At 42.8% G+C, this 17,702-nt stretch overlaps 1 protein-coding gene across 2 annotated transcripts in view; it reads right to left on the reverse strand.

Annotated features, from left to right (window-relative positions):
* Positions 1–17,702, reverse strand: part of NECAB1 (N-terminal EF-hand calcium binding protein 1) — an 81,486-nt gene that overhangs the window by 50,545 nt on the left and 13,239 nt on the right. For both annotated transcript variants that reach the window (XR_014170656.1, XM_081919835.1), the window contains exons 4-6: positions 11,364–11,389; positions 10,190–10,287; positions 1,661–1,797 (exon numbers count right to left, since the gene is read on the reverse strand). Coding sequence is in view for 1 of the 2 variants with exons in the window: in XM_081919835.1 (XP_081775961.1) it covers positions 1,661–1,797; positions 10,190–10,287; positions 11,364–11,389 (261 nt within the window). In the remaining variant the exon portion in view is untranslated. The remainder of the gene's footprint in view (positions 1–1,660; positions 1,798–10,189; positions 10,288–11,363; positions 11,390–17,702) is intronic.

Here is a 17,702-nt window from a genome sequence, read left to right on the forward strand (position 1 = left end):
GAGGGGTAATACGATTCCATGGAGCTTCCTCTGCTATCAGAGAAGAAGATCCAACTCTAGAGGGCTTGCCACTGTGGCCATGGAAAACTCTCCCACCATTACTATTCCAACAGCAGTAAAGCCAGGAATGGGGTGTTGCCCCATGGGGTATGTCCTTCACTGTTCAGAGAAGGTGTGGCTGCAGGGAGCTTGCTACCTCCTCCCTGCCAGAAAGTATAGTCTGCTCTTGCTGTCATTTGCCCTAGGACTGCAGAAACCACAAGGGAATTGGCTCCATCCACTGGCCAAAGGAACAAGAGCCGCCAACTCCTCTTCAAGCAAGAACAGCAGTGAGGGAAGCTCAGCCTAACTATCCATAACTGTTTAGCACTTTGTTCAGGCCCTGAAGGACTCAACTTTCCCACCCCACCCCACTCCCTTTATGTAGTTTGCAAGTCTGACAGCAGGGTCTGTTTTTCTCTCTCTCTTACTGATGTGAGCTGCTTGGGGAGGCAACAGTTATCTGAAAAGCAGGCTAAAAGTATGGCAAACAGCTAAGGAAATGCCCAGGGAAGCCATGGTTCCCCCACCCCCAAGATGCTAAAGCAACTCCATCTCCAGAGTTGGAGTAGGTAGTTCTTACCCACTGGCTGCAATGGAGGAAAAGTTTATAAGAGAGAATAATGTGGCTACCCTTCTTCCCTGGCTGCTGTGAACTTGCAAGGCTCTGGATGTGGCAGTTGACCCACTGGAAATGCAAACACATACCTTCCCCAGTAGGTAAGATTGCTCTTGAAAAAACATTGCTTGGGTGGAATTCAACTTAGAGTCGACCCAATGAAATGAAGAAACATGATAAGGTTAGGTCCATCAATGTCAACTGAGTCTATTCTGAGTAAAACTTAGTTGAATACCACCCCGTGGGATCACCATTCACTGGAAGGAAATGTATTGAGACTGACAGTGGCTTTGGAAAACCCACAAGCAAGATCTGAGTGCAAGGGCACTCTGCCCTCCTGTGGTTTCCAGCAACTGACATTCAGAAACATTACTGCCTCTGACTGTGGAGACAGAGCCATAGCCATCATGGCTAGTAACATTTGATAGTCCTCTCCTCCATGAATTTGTCTAAATTGTCCACGAAACATTTCTCTAGTGCTTTGCAGCCTCCCTGGCTGCCTGTACTTACTGATCTGAAAAAGCCTCATGGAAGAAATTACATCTTCCCCAGGGTTATGAATGATGTAAGGTAGGCTTCCTCAACTTCGGTCCTCCAGATGTTTTGAGACTACAATTCTCATCATGGGAGTTGTAGGCCAAAAACATCTGGAGGGCCGAGGCTGAGGAAGCCTGATATAAGGGCACCCAGGAAGGCTGCCCAGTGTTGACTGCTACTGAGATGATTTCTAGAATAAGAGAGGGAAGGGAGACGTTCATTCACAGACACGCCTTGACCACTTGAAAAGTAAGTTAAGCGCAGCTTTGATAATTTTGCAGCAAAAACTTTTCTCATTCCTAGGTGGAAACTAGCTGGGGGAAAACAAGGGATATAATTTCAGCAGAGGACTTGTTTCTACAATCGCAAGGTAATAGGAGCACACAGCATTACTCAGCTGCAACCTCCCCCTGGAACAATTCCTGATACATTTCCACAGGGGTGGGGGAGCGGTTGAAATCTCACTTATCTTGACGGGTTTGTTCCTCTGTGGTTTCCATGGCACACTCCAGGGAATTGTGGAGCGACTGTAGCTGATTCACTGTTTCTTTCAGCAAAAAGCGAGTCACAAACTGTTCCAACTTGGAAGCCTCCTGATAATTCTACAGAAGAGAAATAGACACTAGCAGAAAGGGAAAGTGTAATATTTCTCACTTTTGCAGCTTTCCTCCTAAACATCAGCTGCACACAGTCTGTATTCCGTGGTCTCATAAGAAGACAGCATGTGCTCATAATGTGATTCTAAAGCAATTTCTATAGTATTTTTTCCAAATAGGAAAAAGAAAAAAAAAGCGCAGGACAGGAAACAGGACAGTAATTCCTACACTGCTGAGACAGAAGTTCTATAGCGGATCAAGGAATACCTGAGTTAAATCGTTAGCAGGTCCCGTGAACCCAAACTATCCCCACCAACACAGGAGGCTGCCTTCTGCATCTCTACAGTTCCCTACTCAGTCTTTCCGGTTGAGTTGGATAATTCTGCCCTGTCTATGCTAGGAGTATTTGAAGCAAAAACAATGCAGGAGAAAGGCTGCCTGTTGCCTCTCTGCATGATTCATCATGAGAGGTGGTAACTCTAATTACAGATAACTTTTAATCTATGGGCAAAACTAGGAGATGCATTAAATGTGTGATAGCATCTAAGCTGTCCAGTTTCCTTTTCTTTCTGGCAACCAGGGGGTTGGCCTTCCAGCCTGCAATATACAGCGAGAGAAAGTTAACCATCCCCTCCCCAAGTAATCCTGACCAAAATTAGCCCCCAAAATTATTATTTGCCCTTGGATGGAAACTGCTATTTCTGCCAATTGCTTGGCAGGATTTCCTTCTGGGATGAATAGTCATTTTACAATGTGTGTGGATTTTCTCAGGACCAAGCATGGTTAATTCTCATTCTCCCCTTCATTTCCCCCTGTTATTTCAGAGGAAAAGCTTGAGACATTAAATACACTTCTAACATAATGCTTAGTTTGGCACTCAAACACACTCCAGCAATTAACCTACAGGCATCAGAAATCATAGATGGGAGTGGTGAGGGAGGCAATACTGTTTACTGCAATTATTTTAATAGCAAGATTAACAAAAAAAGGAGGGGAAGGAAAACAAAAAAGAGAAAAGGAAACAAACTCACATTAATAATACAATGATCATCAGTGCATCCATTTCATTTTAAACATATAAGTTGATACATGCCATTCATATGTCCTGATAATCAAATAAAATTGGTGTTTATGAGAAATATGTTCAAAGTGTAGGAAGGCCAGAAAGGGCCTTGGACCATTGCATAATAGATGTGTATATCCTCCCAAGCTTGAAGTACAAGCCTCTTGGGGACCATCAGGGCATGCAAAATCCACTTTTGTCCTGCCATTAGTTCCCATCCCACAGGTATGGGATAATTTAGAAGTACATGGACAACTGTAAATGCCAAGGATTTCGCTAAAGGACATTATACAGTCCCAAGGCATGGTCTGAAGGAACAAGATGCGGCAGCACAGCTGTAGTTGTGGGTTAAAGATTTAAACACAAAGGGAAGCTCTTAAACTATAGAATACACTGCCATTAGAGTACAGAATTCATCTGTTGTGCAGGAGCTCCCAATGAACTCTAACTGTGCAACCTGAATTGCCCTGCATGTGACTGAATCCTACCTGAAAATAGCAACCGTCTGGAAGCATCCTCAGACAGAAACACATGCTGTTCCCGCTAGGACATCAAACAGTTATTGAAATCCCAGCTGTGAAGCTGTCCCATGTACCACCCATGATAATTATGCACCTGAAAACATTAAAGTTGCCCCCGACATTAATCAAGCCTGTGATATCACAATTCATAATAGCTGCTACTTCTAAAGCTAAAGGGGAAGCCTGGCAGGACAGATTGTCTGTGACTCCCTTTGGCGCCGCTCTGAAGCTGGCACCAGCTCCGCGTGAAAAACATTTGCGGTGGCCTCTCAAAAGTGACAGAACGCGTTTGTACCAGCAAGGCGAATTTCCGCCTCCCCTTAAATCGTTCGACATGGCTCCTCTAATTGGATTAAAGCTGCCATAGTATCCAGCAGGGCTAATTCCATCTCTGGGAGCTTTGATTCTTTGTGACACCACGCCAGGACCATCCACAGTAATGTTGCTGTAATGGGAATTGAAATTCATATTCTGTGGCAGATACCCAAAATGGCTGCCTTTGAAGAGCAGTATCCTTTGTTGACAAATGGACAAAATATTGGCAAAGGGGTTCTCGGAAGATCTGCCTCGCCTGCGAGCGGTTTGGTGACATAAAAGAGGCTTCAGTGACGCATGATCAAAGGATGTTCAAATCTATAAAACATTACAGGTGTCTAACCTGCAACAAGAATTCTGATGAGTAGTTTGGGGATATGCTAGGTTAGCTTTCAGTAGCTTGGGATACCCTCCCGATGTATTAATCATAATAAATAATAATAATAATAATACCACCACCTTTATTATCAATGTACAACCTGTGTACAATGAAATGTATTCCCCCACTACTAGCTGGGACTAATGGGAGTTGTAACCCAAAACATTTGAAGGGCACCAGTTTGGCAAAGGCTGTGCTAACTAACTGCAGGGGGGGCATTATTTAGGTCTTGGTGCCACCCTACCCCTCGAAGGGCAGGTAAAGAGGCAAAAAGGGGTTGCAGGCACCCCCAACCAGGTGATTGGCAGCACCTGCAAATCTATGGGTACAGCACTTTGCAAAAACCGTTCAATTGGTTGATGGTTGGAGTTCTCATAGTGGCACACAAGGAATGCTGAGGCTTTCACTATACTCTGTGTGTATATTTGTAAATAAAGGAAATATTACGAAATCAGCAGAGGGATTGAGAACCGAGGAGCAAATGATTACAGGACTTCTTTTTTCTACGACTGTCTAGTAAAGATGCATATAATTGCACTATTCTTTCAAAGAGGCTCATTTACCTACTCATAAGCAACACAAGAGGTGGTAGACGACATGATTTGATTTTTATTGATGGGGTGTGTAAGAATAATTCTTATATTGAAAGAAAGCCTGTGCAATTGCCTATGTCGATTCATGTGGGTGAGATCACCGTTCTGATAGTTCTGACTATTCATACAAGCTTTCCTTGTATGGATGTTTTGCTATGTTGCTATGCCTTGCTATGTTTTGTGTTGATGGATATTTGTTTTTTCTTTTTGGTGTGTTAAAGTAAACAAAAAAAGCTTTCCTCTTGCTAGTTGCAAGATTAAAGCACCAACTTCTCTTGGCTTCTCTTCTGTCTAGTGTCATAAAATGCAGGCAAGAAATGAAAGCGAACCCCAGGAGTTCTTGTCTCTTGTGTGGGGGAAAATAACATCGCAAGAAATGTTCACAGCTCTAGATTGCATTCCTGACAGCTCCAGTCCTTTGCTCCTGCTGCTCCACTTAGTCTCGTTCCTCTGACCTTAAGGATCTATCGTGCTTTTAAATAAATTAAATAGAAGCACAGTGCAACTCTATAGCCTGCACAGTTTCAAACAGCTGCAATAAAATTACTATATTTTAATTTTCTAAATGTTTTTTGGGAAAGCATACATAATATTCTTCCCCATCTGTGTGTGCAGCAGGTGGATTCTAATGGAAAACTACCTAATTTGCACATCTCAAACCAATACAGGAACAGAAACACAGCTATCATTTGAAATTCACAGTTTTCCAAATTTTGTGATGCAGTTGCCCAGCTAGTGTGACAAAAACACATATAGTAGGGGAACAGTGTACACAAAAATGAAGGTATCCATGAAAATGACATACAGAAATGCATTGCATTAGGAGAGATTGCTTGCAAAAATGTGTATTTCCCCCAAAAAACTACATACAAAAGTGTGCTTATTGGGGGGGGATGCACTAAAATGCTGGCAGATTTTAATGTGGATTTAAAAAGGGGGGGGGTCACAAATTGCCATGGAGAAGCAGAGAAATGAATTTTACCACTAGGGGGAAATGACAAAACAAAAATGTAACAGATTTGTCTGTCCCCAGTCGTTCTTGGCATACAGATGCCCAGTGGTTCAACCCTGGCTTCTCCATTTCGTTTTCGAGAGACTTTCATCTGAGGAGCCAGCGGCAACATCAGGTGCAGTAGGCAGTACAGAGACTTATAGCCAATGGTCTCATTCAGTTTCCTTTTTGCCACAACAAACAAACAAATAACATTATTCCATTTTTCAAGTAAGCCTCACAAAATAGTTTACAGGAAAACCATTACATCACCAGTAAATAATGGTGTTTTCCCTACTCACTAAAACCTCCTCCAAACAGGACTACCGGTTCCCATCTGATTTCCTTTGTTTACAACGAAATACTGAAAACGGCTGCCAAGAAAAACTTGCTCCCAATTATAGTTATGGGAAAGTGGGGGGCCCTTCTCCACTAAGTCACAGGTGTCAGGTGTGGTTCCTGGTTGCTGCCTGCTCTTTCCAAACTGCAAAAGGGGCTGGAGTGGCGGCGAGAGGATGGTAACAGTTCTCAGCCCACCTCAGCTGTTCTGGATGCTGTTGCTGGTTCTCAAAACAGTAAAATGTTTGATGTGAACAGCTGCCCGCAAAACAAGGAACAGCACCACATTCCAATAGGTTAAGAAATAGGAGTAGCTTCCTTCATTCATCCTTGCTTGCTCAGCATTCTGGCATCTCTTTATTTACTTTTTAGGGCTGCTGTATTTCAAAAAGTAAAAACCAGGAGACCCCAAAAGTTGCTGAACTTTTTTTTAGGAAAGCACTGAAATTGTTGAGCTTTAATGTATTTTAATGGTAAATTTTAGACATAACGGAGATGTAAAAGATTTGGATTATCATAAAAGATGCAGGAGGAAATAATTCACAATAGGACCCACCAAAGGGAGGAGGGAAGTCCAGGAGATTCTTTGGAATCTTGTTTTTATGTTGTATGTTGGATATGTAATTGTGAAACTTTAATCTGAAAACCAAATAAAATAAATAATGAAATAATGAAATTGTTAAGTTTGTTTTTCAAAAACGCCCAAAAATATCCCACAAATTTTTCAGTTGACTTGCCTAAGACAAAGTGCCAGATTTCGGAAATTCGCCCCGCACGTCAATTCCGCCTTTGAAATCCCAGGAGAATCTGGACAATAGGGCAGCCCTATATTTTTAGGACCCACCTAATTTCTGTGTTTGTGTTTTTAACAGTGTTGAGCATTGTGTTTTAATTGTTGGCACCTGCCCTGGGATCTTACAGCAAAGGAAGGGTAAATAATAATAATGATGATGATAAATATAAATACTTTCAGTTTTGGTAAGTTAGACAGAAAGATAGCTAAAAACAGTTCTTCCGATTTCCACTTTGATCAGGCAAATTGTAACCTGACAGATGCAAGGAAAACCTTCCCCAAACCAATTGTTAATCTGGTCACAGTCCTATTTTGCAGCAGAAGTGACTCATAGCAGCTCATCTCCAGGAGCGAAGTAATGGGATTTATATGCCACATTTCTTCCCATTTCTTCCTCTCCCCAGACACTCCACTATAAATACACAGGGCTTTCACTCCCTGCCTTTTTCCTGTTCTGCCTCAGTGACACAACAACAAGGCATCAGCCAAACATGTTTTTGTAAGGGTATCTTTTGTATTCAAGTCCCATCCTTCAAAAATAAAAGGGGGGTGAGGTGGGACAAAGTAGGCTTAAAGGCATTTTTAATCCACGCATTACTATTTCTTGTTCTTTCTCCCGGTGACATAACATGAACAACCAGGATCCCTGCTCGATTAAGAAACTGGATCTTCTAAGGTTCTTAATTGCTCAGGGAGCAGATAGCAGGATTTCCTTTGCAGACATTTAAGCCCAGGTATGGCTGCAGGTATGGCAACACACTCAGTGATGTTATAACTGAGTAATAAAATCAATAATGGATATAAAAGGATATATATTGTTTTATTACTATGCGGGGGGGGGGGGGGAGCAGAGTTCTTTGAACAAGGCAATGGCAGTTTTATTCCCTATCTGAGTTCAGGTTTTTGCTGTTTTCAACCAATACTGACCTGGTGTTCACTGACCACATTGTTTGTCCATTCGTTCTCTCTTTCTCTCTCTCTCTTTCAAACCCCCTCACCCCTCATGTACTTGGTTACCCTGGATACCAAAGATGAATGTTTTATCCAGGAACCCAGTTCAGAAATTCTCCTCAAGTAAAAAACACCAACTGACCAAGGCCTCTGTGGCTTTGGAGAGTCTTGTTTTCCGAAGGAAGAGATCTAAAATTCTTTGTTGATCTGCCTCTAAGTTGCACTGCTGAAGTCTGCTGCTGCACAACAAATCTACATTTGTTTCCAGGGCACCCTTGGGAAACAGTGAGCCGATCGTCCGGAAAAGTGTGCACCGTGTTTGATCTTGCAAGATGCTGGGTGTAGGTGTGTTGCATCGCTAAAGACCTAGGGGCGATTGGGTCCTGCTTCTCAACAATCAAATTGCTTGACCTAGGCAGTCAATAATAGGAACACAGGGAATTGCTTGATACAGAGTCAGACCAGTGGTCTATCTAGTTCCAGAGTGTCTGGTGCACAGACTGGCAGTAGCTCTCAGACAGGGGTCTTTCCCAGCCCCATTCTGGGAATGTCATGGATTGAAGGTAGGGACTTTTGCGGGTGGCGCTGTGGTCTAAACCACTGGGCCTCTTGGGGTCGGCAGTTCGAATCCCCGCAACGGGGTGAGCTCCCGTTGCTCTGTCCCAGCTCCTGCCAACCTAGCAGTTCGAAAGCACACCAGTGCAAGTAGATAAATAGTTATCGCTGCAGCGGGAAAGTAAACAGTGTTTCCGTGCGCTCTGGTTTCCGTCACGGTGTTCCGTTGCAGCAGAAGCGGTTTAGTCATGCTGGCCACATGACCAGGAAAGCTGTCTGTGGACAAACGCCGGCTCCCTCAGCCTGAAAGCAAGATGAGTGCCACACCCCACAGTTGCCTTTGACTGGACTTAACCATCAAGGGGTCATTTACCTTTACCTTTTTTCTACCTAACTTTTGCATGCACTGCATGTGCTTTACCACTGAAAAACAGAAATGCGTGTTCTGGCAGATCTTTCTAGGAGATAAATGTTTGGAAAACAACCTAAAGTTGCCACCCACATCCTTTGACATTCCAGTGTAATTTCAAATACTTCCTGGATTTTCCCTTGCTGAATTACATCAAAGGTTCATCTCTAGCCAGTAACGAGGCAGGTGTCTAGAATTACAAAAAGAGGACAGGATGGACATGCTTAATATATCACTGCTAGCTGTAAAAACCTCATCTGTTGCCACCCGCTAATTTGATACAATTCTTTGGATGCACTGGCTAAAAACATATCTCATTTTTACAAATCGAATCATTGACCAAACTTATGAAAACAGTTGTCTGCATACGGATTTATCAATAACTCTGCAAATGGGTGAAGAAAATGCCAGGGAAAGAAGGGAGGTGTGAGGAAGTCAGGGAAATAAGCAAATGAAAAATGGGATATGGAATGACTGATTTGTTTTTAACCATTTTTATTTTTTTGTATTTTGTATCTTTTTGTTTCTTTTCTCTCTTTTTTTTTCCTTTTCCTTTTTACATTTTTGTATCTTCCTTGAAATTTTAATAAATATTATTTAAAAAAAGAAAAAAGAAAACGCCAGGGAAAACCTGACAATAATCCAGAACCCCTCCTCTGGATGGGTGCATTTTGCAACGTGCTCTTGGCATCAAAACAGGACATTCGTGGTGGGGTTTATTCTGTTTTAGTTTGTGCTGTGATGCTTCTGGAGGGGCTACTGTGCAACGAAAGGGGGACAAAACTAAACCAGAACCTTTGTGGTATAAAAAAGTTACGGGATTTGAACAGGATATTATGCGATACACACTGATTGAAACTGAAGCCTCCCTTTTGCAGGCATGAAGAGTATTGAAATTGAAAGTGTGTGTGTGTGTCCACTCCAATAGACTCATCCCTTTACTAGGGACTGAGCCTTTAGGGTGGCCTGTGGAACTCCCTACCAATAGGAATCACCCTTGCTGCCTTCTTTTTTGAAGTCTTCTGAAAACTGTGTTGTTTAGACAGGCCTGGGCAATATGATTTTGTTCTTTTTAACCAACCAGTAATTACTGATGTTTTAAACTGATATTATAATCTTGCATGTTGTATACAACCTTATTATGATACAGAAGTACCTTGGTTCTCGAACTTAATCTGTTCTGGAAGTCTGTTTGACTCCTGAAATGTTCAAAAACCAAGGCACGCTTCTGATTGGCTGCAGGAGCTTTCTGCACTCAAGCAGACGCCACGTCGGACGTTCGGCTTCCGAAAAACATTTGAAAAGCGGAACACTTACTTCCAATTTGTTTGTCAACTAAGCCATTCGAGAACCAAGGTTCCACTGTATTATGAAAGTGCGGGTGATAGATAGATAGATGATAGATAGATAGATAGATAGATAGATAGATGATAGATAGATAGACAGATCCTAAGTGTTGCAGAAGAACAGGAATAACACTTCCTCCTACTTTCTTTGTGGAGTCCATTGCCTTCAGTATGGATAGATTGAGGTCTTCCAAAGCAGACAACACATTTTCATACTCTCCCAAGTGTTGGGAAAAATATTCTAAAAGAAACAGAAATTCACAGCTCAAGCAAAGGAAGAAAGATCAAGGAATTATTCTAATTTTTTAATTATTTTTTTTAAAAAAATAGGAATCAAACACATATATAGAGAGAACAAGAAGCATAAGGATCTAAACTCTGGTAGAAGGCTCTTTCCCATTAGAATGGGGGGGTCACAGTAGTTTGCTAACAGCCTGATGCTTTATGACACATGGTACAGCTTCTGGCTATGCTGTCCTGTATTCTAACTCCTATGTACGCGATCAGGAGCTTGCACAAGGAAAGGTACAATAGATTGTTGAAGCAAAGGGGACATGAAAAGGAAAGCAGCACCAAAAATGGGCAAAAATGTAAAGAAAGGACATGAACCTCCTCGAGTAAGAATGTCAGATGCTAACACCAGCCCTAGCAAGTGGCTATTGAGATGGTACTATAGAACCCTCTTTTTGTAGATACAATACATACACACGTAATTCAGAAACTGTGACAAAAGGAAATAATCACGGGGTGAACATCATTCTAGGGCTTCTTGTAAGGCGTCTTAAATACCTCACACAATATCACATGACCCTCGCCTTTCTATCAACTATCAAAGCAAGATATAAGGAGACTCACAAAGCATAGGAAATCACAGACAGCTTCCCTAGGGAGTCTCCCCCTCAAAGATTGGGGGGGGGGAATCTTGGCAGAGAATCTACACATTAAACAATCCAGTGTTGGGGGAGTGGGGAGATTTGAGAAAAGGGGCAGGATCACTTAAAGGCAGCATTTGCCTTATTCCCCCCACCCAAATCAAAAGAGGGATACTACATTTTAAGTTAATATCCTAGAGAGGGGGAGAAGAAATTTAGAATAAAAGACATACAAGAGGTGCATGTAATTCTGCACATTTATCTAGTCTCATTAGTGGTAATGGTTTATTGATTACCTTCCCTGGGAGTTCTGCACAGCTGCATTTTACATAATTAGCTGGTGTGATTAAAAATGAGCCACTTTGGCTACAGAGCTCTTTTGTTTAGCTCCACCTGCCCATGACACATCCAGAACGGAAGGGTTTGGGAGTAAAAATTAACTTACCAAAAAGTTCTTCTGTGTCAAGGTTGCTGTAAAAAGAAGAACATCATAAAACGAGTGCTGTAATTGCTATTGTGTGCATCCTGTTGCTGTTTAAACGTTAAGCCCAACCACCCTGAAGGCTACATTTATTTATTTATATAAACATTTTATACCATTTCATAAGTAGTTTACTTGAAACAATTAAAAAAAACCCCAAGCAAAACCTTTCCATAAAATTACCTAAAAATTTGATTGGAAGAAAACAGGATATCGCAAACAAAACTGTGCCAATAAAATAAAATTTAAAAATTACAAGTCAATGAGAGCTTGGTCATTATTGTAGTCCCTTGAATTATCTACGGGAGGGCATTCCAGAGGACGAGGTCTCCTTCCATGCTGTCTCCCTGGGATATCTTAAAAATTGGCTTGGTCCAAACTGGGGAAGGTGGCCCCAAGTTGTACAGGCCTTAAACGCTAACCACAAAACCCTGAACTTGGCTTGGTAACTAATAGGCAGCCAATGCAGATCTTTCAACACTGGCATAATAGGTGTAAAGCTGGGTGTCCCACTTTGCATCTTAAGCAGCTACCACTTCCAAACCAGGCACAAGGGTAGCTCCACAAACAGTGCATTACAGTAGTCCAATTGGGAGACTACCACTGTATGGACCACTATGGCAAGGCTAATAGAAAGCTCACCACTTTTGAGGAGTTCCATGCAACAGCAAGGTCATCCAGAAGTTATTTAACACTCTGCACTTCGCTGGAACATTTGACTGTGTTGTATTTTATAAGCAGTAACCTGCCTTGTGCCTGGAAAATTCAGTGAGCCAATGCACACATCAGAGTATCAAGCATAAATATCATGATTGGTTTTTAAGTGGAGGGTGAGAATTTTTCCTGAGCCAGTACTTAATTCCTGCCATATGGAGGTGCACAGATTCCATTCTGCATGGAAGTTGCGTTACCTGACCTGTAAATTTGTTCTCTCCAATTGGGTGCTTGTATTGAGATGTAGCTCAGTTGTTCTCTGTGCCTTCATAACAAATGCACGAAATGAAATTCACTACAGAATGGAGCAGTTGTGAATAACAAATCACGATGACAATGATTGTCATCGTTTCCCTCAACAGATCCATCCACAAACCTGGAACACAATTTGCTTCCTTGCGTAAGAGAATTATTCAAGTCAGAGAATGGCTGTGCAGCTGGGAACACAGGCACCAGATCAGTTTATTCAACTTTCTGAATGGTGCTTATAGAGCCGTCAGCAACTCACAAGATGCTGTTGTGAAGAGCATAAAGGGTAAACTCTTGAACAGGGATTATTGAGTTGTGGGGTATTATAAACTTGTAGATTGAGCACCAGATTTTGTTGGGCCCTGTCGGGATAAGGCTTGGCAGGCCCTGGAGGAGGAAGAGGAAGAAATGGGGACTAAATGGTGGGAACCTGGGTAGGAGGAGGAGAAAGCATCTCTCCTTTTGCTGTCCCAACTCCAGTCACTTCAGAAGGGGGAGCAGGGATGCTGTCTCTCCCTCTGACCTTCCTGCGGAGAGGAGAGTTTCTCTGGAAGCTGAGGAAGGCCAAAGAGGAAGCAGCAGTGACTAAACAGGAGGGCATTGTCACCAAGAAGCAGGGGCCGCCTTCATAGAGAGGAGCAGGCCCCTCTGTCCCAACACAGCATGCACTTGCTATCTCAGAATTCCTGCAAAGTGAGAGAGAGTGAGCATGCCAAGCCTCACCTTTAGATCTTGGCGGGAGGAGCGGGGAAACTTGTTGGGACATCCTTGTCATTTCCAGCTAGTTCTAAACCTCTTCCCCTGCTCCCAAACTGAATCCTGAGCATCATGTCTGCTGGTGAGCCTCTACCGATACTTGCTGAATAAAGATCTCCTTACTTCCAAGTAAGTGTATTTGTTTTGAGTAGGAGTTGGAATGCTATGCAGCTTCAAGGGGACCTTGCATGGACATATTGCCACCTCCATCTCACCCCCACCCCCTTAATTTATAAATGTAAAAATAGAGCATGTGATATATGCATATGTATTAATAGGGTACCCATGAATCAATAATTCTTCTACTAAGACAAATTCACTTGTCCCGACCCCCAATTATACACCAAATATTAAACGCATCGGTGTGCCCTTGCCTGTGTCCTATTTGCATTCAACATGTGGAAATGTGAGGAGAACCTGAGCTTACAGGGTTAAACAGCTCAGGGTGTGCATCCTGCCTACTGTGGGGCGGAGAGACTCTGCATCACATCCAAGAGTCTCAGTCCTTTGTTCTATTCTGCTTTCGTTTTTGTCCGGGACAGACGCGCTTGCACAATCACAGAACATCAGGAGCATAGTACCTCCTGAAGATGCTATGCTTAATGTGAGTAAGTCAACACTGCATGCAGGGTCAGCAACAGCCCTGCTTTCCTCTCCATGCATTTGCTATGTGAGTCCTGATCCCCACCACACAGATACGTGATAGCTCAAGCAATGGGGAAGTCAATAGTTCCTGGGTTCCGAGTTGACAGGGAACCTTGGAGATGGATCAAGTTATGGATTTCAGTACCATGGTTAGTGGCCCTGCAGCTGAGGCAGAACATACAAGTTGCCTCAGCGGTGACCTGGAGCAACTGCCCTATATTTATGGCATGAGCTAGGTGTTAATTGACTAGAGGCCTCAGCCCATTCATGATGTTATCAGGCTAGTTAAAGATCCGGAACATTCTTCTGTAGCCATTCGCTTGTTCTAGGCTCCAGCGTTTCAAGCTGTGGGGATATCTCCTGATCCTCAGAATCTGCCAGCAGAAGTGTGGCAGTGAGGAATAGAGGAGTGGAGGAAACCAAGAATGATTGTCAGCTGCCATATTTCAATCAGCTACCACACAATGATATTCCTGAGACTTCAGGAACGAGAATGCAACCTTTTCTTCTTTTTTCACAAGTTTTTGGCATCTCCTCATTTTGTAGCGTTGCTGAATGCTCCCGTCTTTTTCCCTGACACCATTTCCCTGAGGATCCCATTATTAAAACAATTCCTAGGCAGGCGCAGGAGCAAGAACATTTGCTTCTGTAATGAGGTTTTTCAAACTGCGCTCTCGCTATCTATTAACTGTTAGAAGAACGCTTCCTCAACAGAAGTCTAAGTTCAAAACAATTTAAATGACAATTATTCTGGTGTTTTAGAAAATACTGACAGCCTAAAAATGTGCCCACATGAAGCACCCAAATTTATAGTTCAGTCCTTCCTAACAAGCCAATGTGACAGCAGACCACCCCTACAGCAGGACCTCTGAAACAAATGGCAAGTAACTTGGAGAAAGTAGGTGTGCGTGAATATGCTTGACCAAAAGGGGAATAAATTTCCAGAGACTGACAGAAATGATATTCCCGCTTTAGGAAATGTTACTGAAGAGGCATATGAAATGTCCCTGGGGAGGAGTGAGATTGCTTCCAGATTGTCAGCATTTTGCGGGGGAAATTCAAGCACAAATTGGAACTTTAGGTTATGCGACTAAAGCACTCTTGCAACAAATAGATTTTACTTTTCTTTTTAGTGAGTTTTTTGCTGTTAGGAAAGTGATAGGGAAACACACTGAAAAGTGTGAGATGAACCAATGATTAAAGGGAAGCTGTGTAAACACAGCACCAGCAAATCAAGATGAATGATAATTTGTCATAATGTCTCTGCAAACAAGTCAGAATTGGTGCTCTATAAAGATTGGATATAGTCCAGCGCAACGTGGGGCTCATACACATGAGCCTGAGATTAAGATTCTCATGCTGTACTAATTGAGCTATTCCAGCAGTGCTGACAAGCATTGCTATTCTGCAGGCATGCTGGACCTGGAACCTCCCCAGAACCAAATTGATTTGATGCTGGCTTCACCCTTGTCAATCACAACTCTTCCGGAACACATCTTAAAAACTGTCCACTTGAGCACATGCTTTGCCTGGAGGATCTGTGCCATCTCTCCTAAATTACAGGCCTCATGCATCCCCCCAGCACACTGAAGGATGCCTTGCACTATGGAAGATGCTGGAATTAAGAATTATGCAATTTTATCCACCTGGAAACTAGTCTCGAGACATCTGGATATGCCTTTCGTAATTTGCTCTTTGGGCAGTGACAACACAAGGTGAAGACTATGGCTCATGTCACTCCTTTTAAGACATACACATTAAACTTTTTAATGGAGATACTATGAACTGAATGCATTTGCTTATAACAAATTCCAGGGAGCCGGAGCCAACTATGGATTTACTGCTGCCGTTTATAAAATGATGCTGTTTGCAGCAAAGTAGCAGCCTATCATCAGGCTGACTGGCTGGTTACGGTTAAAAAAACACACAACTGAAACGTAACATTATAGAACAAGTCCTCCTTTTTTTATCTATCTTTAGAACTCTGGTATTCTCCTGCCTGTTTGCTAATGAGCACTTAAGCCAACGCAACAGGAAAATAACAACAATAAGCTTTGGATTTAACATTTCTGGGGATTTAGGCAACAAGCTATTAACAAATAATAAAAAAAACAGGACTCATACAGTTATTATCACATTGCCCTCAGAGTCTGGGGAAAACTCAAGATCCTCAAAGCAGAAGCGCTGCCTTGGGGGAATACATTTGACCTCACAACTAATGTGCAAACACTGTGCATCTTATGTAGTGTGAACGGTTCATCTGCAAAATCCTAACATTACCTCTAGAACTATCTGAAAGGCTATTAAGCAGACCTTGGGGAGCTCTTACAGCTTAATGCACGCCTGAGGCCACCTGGCACGTTCTGCCAGAGGCATCCAGCCTCCTCCTCTAACAGTTTACAGGCATGCTAGGTGTGCTAAATGAACACATATTGGGGCATATGGGCAGTGCCAGATTCACGTATAAACTAAACAAGCTATAGCTTAGGGGCCCAGTCTCTTGGGGGCCCCCAAAAAATTTAAAGGGGAAAAAACTGGATGTACATTTCCAAAATATAAGATAAAAAACAAATAAAATAAAATCTACACACAGCAACAGTGTTTTGTGTTGTGTAGGCTCCTATTTGTGATGTGCAAATGGCTTTCAATACCTCTTAGGTCCATAAATTACCATATAGCATATATTCAACGCAAAAAACAGCGACAATTTGTTGTTCACAAAGGACAACTGGACATATAAAGAGCCCCATTACCTTCAGTAGCTTAGGGCCTCATCAAAGCTAAATCTGGCCCTGCAAATGGGTATTAAATGGAATATCTGTAGATAGGTCATGTGCAAATCTAAGGTGCCGTCCACATTGACGCTTGCCCAGGGGAAACTGCTGTTTACTGCTAAAATGGAATGAAGTATGTCGGGTTTTCTGCAGTTTGTTCCGTTTGAGTGGTAAACAGCGGGTTTTCCTGGGGAATGCAGCGGGGCAAACGGAAAACCACTCGGATCCATGCCTAGAAAGCACGGAACAAGCAGAAGTGCGGACGACCCCCCAAACACAAGAGAATTTGGATTACGTGGAGACTGCTGTTCAGTTATGCAGCTGTATGCACGAGTGCCGTCTCCTGACTTTCTAATGAATATGTGCCGGTTGGGAGTAGGGTGGCCATTTGCAATTCATCATCAAAAGAAAAAGTGGATACATAAAATTCACATATTCTCTCAAATTTCAGCAGCGCCCTGCGCAACACTAACATTCAGCACTCCCCCTGCCCCTTGCACTCTGTTCTACAGCATTGTTTTGGCAGTGGGGCACCCAGTGTGACCACACTGGTCACGCTACCCTAAAACTGACTCTGGTTTTAAGGGTGCACATTTTAAAATAATGCCTATAATTTGGACAGAGATACAATACACCTCGCCATAGTAGAGCAGCATACTTTCCAACATTTCTCCAATGAAAATAAGGATATCCTATTCAATAATCATAATTTTACTATTTATACCCTAGCCATCTGACTGGGTGGCTCCGAGAGGCTTCCATGATATATAAAAACACAATTAAACATTAAAAAGCTTCCCTACACAGGGCTGCCTTCAGATGGCTTGAGGTCACATTTTACTATTTATACTCTCCAACATTCCTCCGATGAAAATATGGACGCCCTACCATACCTGCCAGGGATGTGGGTGGCGCTGTGGTCTAAAAGCACTGAACCTAGGGCTTGCTGATCAAATCCCCGCTTTAGGGTCAGTTCCCGTTGCTTGGTCCCTGCTGCTGCCAGCCTAGCAGTTCGAAAGCACATCAAAGTGCGTCAAAGTGCAAGTAGAAAAATAGGTACCGCTCCGGCGGGAAGGTAAACGGCATTTCCGTGAGCTGCTCTGGTTTGCCAGAAGCAGCTCAGTCATGCTGGCCACATGACCCAGAAGCTGTCTGTGGACAAACG

Source organism: Podarcis melisellensis (genome assembly GCF_964234715.1).
Source record: "Podarcis melisellensis genome assembly, chromosome: 7".
Classification (NCBI taxonomy): Eukaryota; Metazoa; Chordata; class Lepidosauria; order Squamata; family Lacertidae; genus Podarcis; species Podarcis melisellensis.